The sequence below is a fragment of the Ptychodera flava genome, chromosome 7 (genome assembly GCF_041260155.1).
Source record: "Ptychodera flava strain L36383 chromosome 7, AS_Pfla_20210202, whole genome shotgun sequence".
NCBI lineage: Eukaryota > Metazoa > Hemichordata > Enteropneusta > Ptychoderidae > Ptychodera > Ptychodera flava.
The window spans coordinates 23,588,448-23,601,126 of NC_091934.1; the positions used below are offsets into that span (position 1 = coordinate 23,588,448).

At 38.0% G+C, this 12,679-nt stretch overlaps 1 protein-coding gene across 1 annotated transcript; it reads left to right on the forward strand.

Moving 5' to 3' along the window:
- The first annotated feature begins 6,800 nt into the window (after nucleotides 1–6,800).
- Nucleotides 6,801–12,401, forward strand: LOC139137061 (tripartite motif-containing protein 2-like). Its single transcript, XM_070705016.1, has 2 exons — nucleotides 6,801–7,387; nucleotides 8,333–12,401. The coding sequence occupies exons 1-2, from the start codon at nucleotides 6,811–6,813 to the stop codon at nucleotides 9,976–9,978; spliced, it is 2,223 nt and encodes a 740-aa protein (XP_070561117.1). The 5' UTR covers nucleotides 6,801–6,810; the 3' UTR covers nucleotides 9,979–12,401.
- The last annotated feature ends 278 nt before the right edge of the window (nucleotides 12,402–12,679 follow it).

The window sequence follows — 12,679 nt, forward strand, 5'->3', positions numbered from 1 at the left end:
GATCATATTGTCAAAAACTGTGATGTTTTTGACAGTTTATTCCGGATTTGTGTGTATTTGTGCGTTATGAACGTAGTACCTGTATTCGTAATTATTACAGAAGAATAGATTTGTCTTACCAACTTTAAGTCGAAAAATAATGTGTCAGAGAGAGAGAGAGAGAGAGAGAGAGAGAGAGAGAGAGAGAGAGATTTTCAAAATAGGCGATCAAAAATTTATCCTCTCCCCACCTTTCAAATGAATCCATGAAACTTAAGCTGAAACGAATTGCGAGACACAAATTTAAACGTAAGTATAATATTTACTGGCCTTTTACTATGTTGCCAAGGTTACATTCTCAAGACGATCAGCGACATGTTCCAGCATTGCTGCTGAAGAGTCAATGGATGCATCAAACCAATTGATACGTCAAGGCAACAAGAATAGATTTGATCGTTTTGCCCTCAGCTAACTACCTTCAGTTTTCAATGTGGACGAAACCAATTTGATTGACATCAACCTGTGTCGAGACGAGGGGAGTTTGTCCAATGTTAATTGCGTCATCTTAACATAACGATTCACCGAATGTAAAGATTGTTTTCAACTAGCGAAGCGCTAGCTCACACTGTATAGCAAGACAACTATTAATCCTTTTGAATTGCGCCACTTTAGTACCCCTTTTTCTATCGACATTTTATAATATCTAGCAAAAGCATATCTTAGAAAAAGCGCCAAAAGTGCAACTCAATTGGGAAACCCTTTCAAATAAACACGATTGGAACTAAATTAGGATATTAATTGGATGGTAAAGTAATGTCAATTTAATCTGAAAATGGAAGCTCATCTGCTTTTTATTTTAAGTAACCTACTTGTTTTTATGAGTAATTTGTAATATTGCAACATTATGCTATAGGGCATCTAACACTTTTTGAGAAATTTGAAAAATGTAAAGATCCAATTATCCCAAATTAGTTCCGATCGCGTTAATACTACAATTACGCTATTTTGAGCCAGGTTTTGGAAAGGTAATTTTTGTAACTGTCTGAGGTTATGTATCCTGTTGAAAAGCTCATGTAATTTTCCATTGTCATTACCTTTTGAAAGCAAACGATGCTGTTTTTCCTTGTCACGACACTGGTGTGTACTTTCCTTGCCAACATTTGAAGAAATATGGATTTTGTTGAAAATATGTATCTTCTTTCTTCAAGTAATCAATCAATGATTTTTGAAATTAAAGAACGGAAAATGGATTCGTACATTTTTATGAAAATTAAGTTGCAGATTTTATCTAATTTCTCTTCGAGTTTCTCTACACTCGTGATACATGGCTGAATTGTACATTGAAGAGGAATTTCTTAATTTTCATTCAGGAATTTCTGTTCATTGTAATGAACACACGTTTGCACTACACGTGTGTTTAACCATTGAGAACAGTTATATCTGAATATGTTTATTGTGTGACGCTTGGGTGCAAGACGTGAAGATGTTCATAACTTTGTTGAATCTGGGTGAAAACAGTGTGATATCATACTGTTAAAAATGTCATGTCACTGAATTGGAATGTAATAGATAATATACTATCCCAGCTCCCCATCTATTAGAGAGTAAGAATTTGCACTGACAAACAAGGTTCAGAGGAACAATGCATCCATTCTTCAAAAAAATCGATGGCATTTTTCCGAAGCGAGCTTCTTTTTGATAGACATTATTTGTACTGAGAATCACGCCAACTTGGAAACGCTCCACGACAATCTTCTAACGTGACATGGATTTGTCAATTTTAAATTTCAAGGAGCAGGGGCAAATAGTTTTGATTTGATGACCTTTTTCAAGCATGAGGACGCAATTCCGTTTAATTTGACGTATCAAGTATTCGGGAAATCCTGTTTCTCTCACGCAGACGATAATCAGAAACAGGGTTTTATTTCAATGATCGTAACTTAAAGACAATATCTTTATCAATTTTATTTGTTAGCATTAGTAAAAGTTAAATTTGTTAAATTTGTCCGCGTTCTGACTTTCGGAGACAGGTCAAAACGCTCATTTACCAGTTTTGGTTTGTCAGGATTAATTGTGTGTAGTTTCGAAATCTACTTGATAAGTTTGAGTAGTTTTACGCTCTTGTTAGGATCGACCAGGACATCATACTGAATGGTTTGTTTTTGCATTTTGGATCCTTGCCATACCTTGATAATTAAGCAACGGTTTCTTAGGCTGAGCATATCGCTTGTGTTTCCCCTCTCCTCGAGGAAAACTCCCCTCTTATGCCCCGGCTTTACAAACGTTCCTCGCGTCACTATCCCCAGCGAATGGTTACATCTTCCCTTTCAACAACCCTCGCAAAGAATCGAACCATTCTGTCTACTCGTCTGCTTGACTTTTAATAATGACAATGAAATTTCAGCCATTAACATTAAAAAACATAAAGAAATATTGTACCGTAAAATAATTGCTCCCACTCCCTTCACAGTGTTTATAATTCCTATGAAGTGTGTTTTGCCCAGAATGCACGAATGTATACAAAACGAATAAAATAATATATAGGCCTACAACACGAATAAAAAAATATATATAATACGAATACTACAAGATGCTTCGCAGAATGCTCCTGAATGAAATAGTTCCCAATTCAATATGTTGTGTAAGCTTTGTGCGCTACCAAAATGATTGGTCTAGCAAAGCGTCAGAGCCAAAATTGCTGAAGTGCCTTGACATGATGAAATTCGTCGACAACATAGATATCAATAAAATGCACAGACTTTCACAGTTTTCAGTTTTTAAATTGTAAAGTCAGTTCGCGAGCCATTTTTATCAGCAACATATCTCACTAAATGGTTATCCCGCCTGAAATATAAAGTAAGTTGACAACAAATTTGCATATGATATAAAACGATATTAAAACCGTTTTACAGAATTTGCTTGGAGACCATGACATGATTAGGCTACATGATGTACGCCATTAAGGCCCCTGATTGCTGTGTATTTTGTCTCTAATTTACAGAAATAGAATAAATTCGGATTGTTGAGTAAAAAAAAAAGATTCAGTACTTTCGATAGGATTTTCTGACTCGATGTGCGGTGTTACTGCTCGCAAAGTGATTCTTTTTCACCCTGGAGTGCGGCGACGAAACGTTATGGGACGCCACACTGTTGATTGACAATCTTGTGAGACGAAAGTTACAATTTGTGAACCACACACAGACCTTGTTCTTGATGAGCCCCCCCCCCCCCCACGTGGTATAAAATTGAAACAATATTCGGAAAGGACCAATCATTGCCCAAGTTTTAGAGAAGACAATCAACCCGAGGGATATGGGAGGGCTTTATTTTTAAAATATCATCCAATGATAGTTTGGATTTATTTTATAGACATCCTGAAGGAAAGTCATTCATTGATGCCAAGTCGCAACTTTGAACAAAGCGAGAGCCCGGACCCGGGGATGTTTGAGTACGATCACCCGGCCTCGACAATATTTACCCAGAGACCGGCGTTGGCGTTCATAGATCATACCATGTAAAATTTCCTTACTATTAAATATCTCGCATTACTTTTTTTGCGGACATTTTGTAAATCACACATTTCCAATCGCGTAAATAATAAGCTTAGGCTCCATGCACTGAGAATAAACCAAGCGACGGACTACGTCGCATCAGAACATTTTCACCTCCTTTCGTGTGATGATCGATCGACCTCCGCCGCCACTCCATCCCAGTGTCAGCCCCGGCCGGACTGGATGTGTTTAATCACGGCAATTTGACAGCAATACTTGAAAAGAAATACACTACATCCCTACTCATTGTAAAACTTTATCTTTCTGACATTAATTTCCAAACATCCTTTCACAAACTCCTGACTTTGCGCGATATGCACATATTACGTTTTCCAAGGCCAGGAGATACGGCGCGCCATTCATCGGCTTGTAACATATACATAGGAGTTCGTTGACCTCATTGTACGTCTGCTGGGCGAGCGACTGGGCGACGCGCGCGAAATCGAAATATCTTTTAAAAATTGGAAGTTTTGAATAGTTCATGTTGTTTGAAGGTTATAATCTTTAATAGCTCATGGCTCCTATCATATTCCTATCTATTGATCTAAATCTATGCCTCTTTTACGAGTGTATCCCGTTTCGGTCACAGGTTCATGTTTGTCAGCACAGGCAAAACATGGTCGGGGGTACGGGTGCAACTCCGGCTTGTCCTGAGTGTTCGTTTGATGTCGCTAATTCACATTAAATCACACCCATTCACAATTTTAAAGACGGGACGAGTAAACAAAGGTATGGCTGGAGTAAATTAACATGTTTCGGGAGTCACATTATACGCGTAAAGACTTGAAATTAGCGGTTTTCGTTTGTTCTGAATTTGTTCCGTTAGAACATAGGGTAAGCGACGGGGGTCACGTATAGCGGTCGGGCGCACTTACAAACAAAAACTCATCGCGAGCCCCCCACCGGAGACGGGATATTATAATTATTAATCGCAAATACAGAGATAATTTAAGCAAACAAATTAAACCAGGTGAATGTCAGAATAATCCGCAAGAAACTTAGCAAAATGTACCTCATTAAATGCGATTGTGTTTGTTTATATTTGCCTTTATTATAATTTCTCGCGCGGGGGCACCGTCAATTGTTAGGGTAAGCGAGAGTACACGGGATTTTGCGAGAGATTTTGAAAAATCGCATTTTTTATCAAAATTATGAATTTTTATCAACATATTTCTGTACCGCCATGTTCCTGAATGAGAAGAAAATGTGTGGCCACAAAACAGGGTCTCTTTACGATCTGTGCTTGGAGAACGGGGTGAAAAAAAGATCCGGGCGTAAATATTAAAGTCAACATGAATTCTTTTTACTATATAGTAGTAACGATTGTACGCAGAGTTAATTGTCATATCGAGCTTATGATCGAGGATTAAATGCCCTGACATTCTCATCCAGAGTTTTTCTGGGCCATTTACTTTTCAGATGATAAATACTTTATATACAACAATTTTCACCTTTTTAGCATCGATGTTCCACCCCATCGGCACTTAGGGACGGACCATTAGATCTTGGGAGGGGGGTGGTCAAAAACAGAAAAAAAAAAAATTCAGAGCAGAAGTTAGGAAAAAAAAAATCTTCAAACAAGTTTGCAAAATAAAAAAAAATAAATAAGAAGACAAAGGCGTAAAAAAAAATCTGCAAAAGTCTTTAAAATGTTGAATTTTTTTTAGATTTTACCGACAGTAAGCAACTTTCTGTATTTTTAAAACATCCTCCACATTTTTAATTTTAATTTATACATTTCGAGTGACTGTATCCCTTATACTGGAAGTGATTATCTTATCTTTTCAGGACTTTTGTATTCCGATCACTTGAAAATTATGAAATTATAGAGCCTGTTTTCTACTTGTTTCCTGCGTACAAACCAAGCAGGTACACTAGGTAAAACATTGAAACTATGGTATGGTTGTCAAGACAGAAAGTTGTATTTGCCTTTTAAGATCAAGGTAAACAGATGCAGGCCACATCAGTTTCATTTTTTTCACAGCATTTTATTACAATGATGAATGCAAGAATGGGTGAACAAGTAGAAACACGTCAATAATGGTAAAACAACATATCAAGTCATTATGCATTATTTTGCTTTTAAAAAGGCATTTTCAATTTTTTTTCTCAAAAACAGCCTCAAATAACAACAGCAACACATGTTTTAACATTCAACAATACACTACGTAGAATGCCATCTATCCAACAAATCCCAACACAAAAACACATAAAAGGGTTGAACTTTGAAAGTTTCTCGATAGCAAATACTGAATAAATCTGCATGGTTAATCGTTTTTGTGTAGCAAATTTCAAAGAAATTGGACAAGCCCTTTCAGAGAATACAGATTTTTTGACCATGAATGTCATAAATTGCCCAAAAAGACAAATATTGAAATTTCAACACATCTATACACATCCAATCAATTTGGACATGCTGCTACAGAGAAATAGATGTTTTGATCAAAAAAGGGCAACAATTGCTCTAAAAACACAAATATGCAAATTTCACTATATTATTTAGCTTATTTTAGCTTCTCAGCTTGTCAAAATCAATTGTAAATCCTGACCTCCCCCCACAAAAATACTCCCCAAGTGCCACCAAATAACACCATTTTAATCTCTATTTTTCAAAAGCTCCAATGGCAGGAGGGGGACACCCCCTCCTGACCACCCCCACAAAAATACTCCCCAAGTGCCACCAAATAACACCATTTTAATCTCTATTTTTCAAAAGCTCCAACAGCAGGAGGGGGACACCCCCTCCTGACCACCCCCACAAAAATACTCCCCAAGTGCCACCAAATAACACCATTTTAATCTCTATTTTTCAAAAGCTCCAACGGTAGGAGGGGGACACCCCCTCCTGACCTCCCCCCCCCCCCGCAAAAATACTCCCCAAGTGCCACCAAATAACACCATTTTAATCTCTATTTTTCAAAAGCTCCAACAGCAGCAGGGGGACACCCCTCTCCTGACCTCTTCCCAGTGACCGCTTGCGTGGCCGCTTGTGGTGCTTGGCACCACATGTTTGCCCTCTTTATCTCCAGACAGCGACGAACGAAAAAAAAATTATAAATCTGAAAATTTACTCTGAAAAAAAAATTTTGCACAGCTAATCTCAATTGGAAAAAAAAAATTTCAGAAATTTACAATAGTAAAAAAAAAATTTTCACAATTTCATTGTGACCACCCCCCCTCCCAAGGTCTAATGGTCCATCCCTTTTCTTGTACCTTCGATGTTGTGCTATGAATAGGACGCCACCGACGGGAAATTCCCTGATGCTAATTAACATAATTTATGCAGTCAGGTCATTCCGCCATGGCGAGCAAGGAGCCGACGTTTCTGGAGGATTTTAACGAGAAATTTCTCGTTTGTCCCATTTGTTCCGAGCAATACAAGAATGCTAAGGTTCTACCGTGCCAGCACAGTTTTTGTGAAACGTGTTTGCTTCACGTTGTTGAGAAAATCGGTAAACTGGATTGTCCAACCTGTCGACGATCGTGTGAACTTCCTGACGGTGGAGTGGTAAATTTACAAACCAATTTTTTCCTGAACCAAATGGTGGAACAATTCGAGAAACGAGATTCTGCACCGCCGGAGATCACAACCTGTGGGAGCTGTGATCGAAGCAGTGTGGCGAGTCATTGCCTTGACTGCGATGTAAGGCTTTGTGAGATGTGTGTCAAAGGTCATGGAAAACTACGGGTCACAAGATCGCATCGGCTGATGGCTATCGATGAATACGAAGAGTCAAAGTCCGAAAACCCAGCCATGGTACAACCTCCATTGTTCTGCAGTAAACACGACGACAATCAAATCAAATTCTACTGTGACACCTGTGAGTCGATGATTTGTACAGACTGCACTGTCATTGGTATGTTTTCATTTGTGTGAAAAATTAATCAAACAGGAACTATAAGTACATGTGGGACTAACCCATCACAGACGATTACGCTGATTTCACTTGACCTTGCATTGCAAATATATTTAAGGGTACTCCTATACCGTATAATATCTGCATTATATCATACAAAAGGTTTCAAGATTTCTTGTACCCGCCAGTTAGACTCAATTTTCTTCCTCTGCTATCGTAATGAATGTTAAAGTTTCATTTTAAAGCCGCCGATACCTTCATTCTTGCTCGAGCTTCACCAAGTATCAGAGTTAACCATGACATTAGAATTCGAGCATTTCGACACTTTCTCGTCCGAACGATGTTATTTAGTTTTCACTTTGGAAGAGCCTGGATTAACTTTATGTGGCTTTGAAAAATGTTTGTATTATGAGTTGTTCTTTCAAAAGGCAAGACATATACTGTTAATCGAGAATACACACTGATAAGTAGAGCCAGTATAGGTATAAAATCCATATTTTTAACGACGAGAACATCCAGAAAAAGGTGTTTTTGTCAGTTTTTGTAGGTTGTCTGTGATATATGGTGACATATCATCAATTAATCGACATTATAGAAAATTGTAAAAAAATACTGCGTCAGCGATGGTTGTTGTAGAGTCGCTCACACATAAAAAATATGCTCGTAAATTCACCTGGAATCCTAGTTTTGAAAAGTTTTGTCAAATGGAATTTAGCTTCTGGAACAACGTCCTTTGTGAAATGTTCGAAAGAATGATTATAATATTTTTTCACTGCAGTACCATATTAGCAGTATTATAAGAGCAGTACCGTGCGCCATATTAGCCATACTATTTCGACAATACAGATTTTGTCGAATTTGAAAAGCTGATCCATATCAACAACATCCTAGAGCTTTTAAAGTGGTTTTACAAATTTGCCTTTTTGTTTTCACCGTCATTTACAGATCACCCAGTGACAACACACAAATACAGATACCTGAAAGAAGCAGCTGATGAGTGCAAGCAGTCAATACAATGGATGTTACGGGATCTAAGTAAGAAAGAAAAAGAAGTCGAGCGCACAACAACAGCCGCGGAACAGGTCAGTGAGTCATTAGAACGTAAATTACGCGAAGAAAAGGCAGCAATAAGAGAATACACGCAGAAGAAAATATCAGAATTCAAGCACATGATCGAGGGCAAAGAAACGCTGATGTTGGAGCAACTTCAAGAAATTTTCGACGAAAAGAAACATAACGTACACGCGCAGTTAAAAGAAATGGAAATGGTTAAAAACATGAAAGACTTTGCTGAGAAGCTGACACACTTTGGAAGCGATACACAAGTTATAACAGCCAGAAAGGGTATGACCACCCAAATACAGGAACTCATAGATAATTTGACAAACCTTGAACCTGCTGTAGATGGTTGTATAAAGTTCATCGGTATTGACCAGCCAGCTGAAGTGAAGTCTCTTGGAGTTGTTCAGACGGCAACGTGCAAAGTAACCCTAGGTAAAGAATTTAGCAGGGTTGGAGAAGAAGTAGAAGCTGCTCTTCGAATTGCGAGTAAGGACGTCAAATCAACTGTTGATGCAAACGACTTGATGGCAGAAATAAAGACACCTGATGGCAAAACAGAGGAGGTTAATATTACTGAAATTGAAGAGGGGAGATTTGTGTTAAGAGGAAAAACTAAAGTAGCAGGTATACATGAATTATTTGTCTCAGTTTACAATAAACCCGTTGACGGTTCACCTATTAATATTAACGTGATTCCCCAGAAGGGTTTCCGAAAGACATTTTGTAAAGGTGGATCAGGGAAGAGACAGGTTAACGGTCCTATGGGTATCACAATAACAAAGAAGAAAGATGTATTAATATGTGATAGATATAATAAGAGATTGCAATTAATTAAGTTCAATACAACTTTAACAAACATTAGTCAGTGTAGAAATGTTAATATTAATATGAACCCGAGACTTGCAACTATATCAAAGAACGGTAACATTTTAATATCATGTTTTGAAAAAAATGAAGTATTTTCATACGACGAAAATTGCCAACTGCTTGGTTGTTTCGGAAAAGATCAAATGAAAGGGCCAAGTGGCATTGCAGTGAATTCTGTCGATGGTAGAATTTATGTGGCCGACCATGATGATAACAAAATTCACATTTACTCATCCGATCACAAATACATAAAGTCCTTTGGTGAGGAGGGAAGTGGGAAGGGTAATCTTCTGAATCCATATGGCGTTTGTGTCACGCCAGATGGAAATGTTGTCGTATCTGATTCCGGCAATCATCGTATCCAGGTGTTCACGGCAGATGGTGAATACATTGATGGATTTGGGTCACGTGGATCTGGTGATTACCAGTTTAATTGTCCACGTGGTGTCGCAACAGGCAAAGATGGAAATCTTTTTGTGTGTGATCTGTTTAATGGAAGGGTACATAAGTTCGACTCCCAAAATCAATTTCTCTGTTACATAAATGATGAGGGAAATAAATTGGCACAGCCCGCCGGGATATGCATCAAGGATGTAGAACCATTCGATGTGATTATAGTAACTGAATTTAGTGGTCACTGTATCTCAATACTTTGCCAATAACTATGTGGCCGAGAATTCATACCAACATAGTGGCGAAGACTAAAGGCGGACCGCAGATATGAAACGGAGTCAGTGGGGCAAACTTTACATAATGAGTGGCAATGGTGAGAAGTGTTTATGGGGCTCTACAAAATGATATCTTTGTGCTAAATAGAGAATGTTTTCGACGACATTTTGTTGTAGATAATCTCTTGCACATCCAATGCACTTTTTCGTTGTCTAAAATGAGGTATTTGCTCGTTATGACGAAAATAATCACCAAATGTTAATAGCTTAGGGTTGAAGGAAAGACGAGCAATCATGGTGGACAATTATAACTTCTTTGATCAAAGAATATCTTAAAATGGTCGTTGTGGGATCCTTTAGACTAATAACAATAAGATGAAATGATTTGAGTTTGGTATAATAAAACATAGCTTATCTAAGGTCTCGTAATTGAATGTATTATTTGTCAGTGTAATTGATATTCTTGTATTTTCACTATGAGAGAATGTGACTGTTATTCGAAAGTTCTTTGATTTTATATCGTGAATATAATGTATCCGCGCATTACATAATCAAGCATAGCACTTTGTATCAGCTTGAGTGTTTTCGGACATTGAGCACGTGTTGTTGTGAAAACGTCTTGAAGAAAGTGTGTTTTCTGGTGCAAAACTTCCGAAATGTTTATGTAGTTGTGGAATTTATTTTTCGTGTATTATATATTCTCTGTCGTTTATGTTTTCCTGATAGCTTACGAAACTGCAAATGTACATATGTAAATTCAAATCTTGTTTCGACCATGAGGAAACCCCTCAGCTTGACGGGTTTAAATAATTGTCACATCGCCCTAAAATCTAGTCATAGTTGATTGAACTTGCAAACAGGCATGTATAAGATCAGCAATGACATGCATAGAGTTCAGAACTGTCTTTACACAGGTCAAGAGAAAAATATCAAATATGTTCCTTTGCGTGATGTATATAGTAATATGACATTAAACTGGTCCAATAATCATTTTCATTCAAGGTAATACATTACCAGGTCCATGGGACATTTGAGATTTACAAATTTAAGTAGGACCATCCTGAACCACTGATAGTTAGTGGTGGTACCAGGTGTCCGGAATGGGTAAGCGTACCCTGCTAGCATGCTACACCCGTCAGGATTGGTCCCAAAATTGTCTATATTGTATGAAGTGATAGAGTATATGAATCACTGTGATAAGTCAAAGCCGGGAATGCTGTCGCTAATCATTTGAGTGACCGAGGTGTCATATTTGGCCACAATGTCATCATATCGACCGTAGAACTTTTTGAAAGTCCTCACGAGTCTTTTGGATGTGTATCTCTGTCTCACTAGTTTTGATACCAATAAGCTGCATCGCATTTGAAAATCAGCGTAGGAATCACAAGCCCTACAATATCTTAGAAGTTGAGACACATACACACCATAAGCAGGTGCAGTAATTGTCTCTTGTTAACAGTCAAGTAGGAGCTTTGTATTTGAACACTATTCTAGAACTTTCCGAACTTAATGTATAGTTATGCTACTGATTATCTATAGGTAAGCGGACGAGTAGGAGGCGGTTTACGGAATTTAACGGTACAGTTTGCCAGTAAAACTCCGAGGCCCGCAGGGCCGAGGAGTTTTATGGCAAACTGTACCGTTAAATTCCGTAAACCGCCGACTACGAGTTCGCTGACCGTGTTATACCACGAATTTGCCGAGTTTTAGAGCCTTGTTTGCACGCCGAAAGTTTTTATTTGTAATTTTAGTGCAGTGCAAGTTGAAACTTTGGCAGGAAAACATTGACGCGTTTTGACACCTTGTTGAACGAAAGTATAAAAAAATAACCCATGATTGGATAAAACAAAGTTGTCACGTTTTGCTCATTTGGGTCGAAAACTTTGAGCAGCATACACGCAATTGCCGAGTCGCTCTACGTATATCGATATGGCGGATGAAGTACAAATGAAAGCTGTATCCGGTGCACTTCAACTACCAAAGCCAAAGATGGAAAAGAAAAGTCCCCCTGTCATGCCAGTGCTAACGGCCACAATGGGAAGACCAAGCTACACAGCCACATCAGAGAAAGGCGCAACAGAAACTGCAAGTACAAAAAGAAATATGTCTAGATCCACAATGACTCTGGTACTGCGAGTGTGTGTTTGCCTGTAGCTAGATTTAACTTTACCAAAGGCGACTGAAACCTCTACATTCAGTGTTGATAACTGACTTTGAAGTCTTAATTTTTCAGCTTCGAATGATCGTGATAACAATAACCTTAACACAGAAGTGATATTTGCAATCAATACCGTTATTTCACGGTGACCTGGATTTGATTTTGAGATGTACAGTCGTGCAAAATTAATTCAGTCCGGTGATTCTTTTAGAGTGTTTTTACTCTGTACTTAATTGTGAAATAAATTTCTTCTGGTATAATGTCTCGCATTTGTTTTTTTTTACTCGTCGCCACGTGACTTTCTTTTGTTAAAAAAGTGTCCATTTTACAAAGTTCTTTTGTTTAAAAGTGTCCGATTTACTAGTAAACCGGACAGTTTTTAACAAAAGAACTGTCCGATTTACTAGTAAATCGGACACTTTTTAAACAAAGAACCTGTAAATCGGACACTTTTTAAACAAAAGAAAGCCAGGTGGTAATTATAAAATATTCGGTTATGGAAATTAGACAGCATGGTTAGAACAATGGGCACGAGGC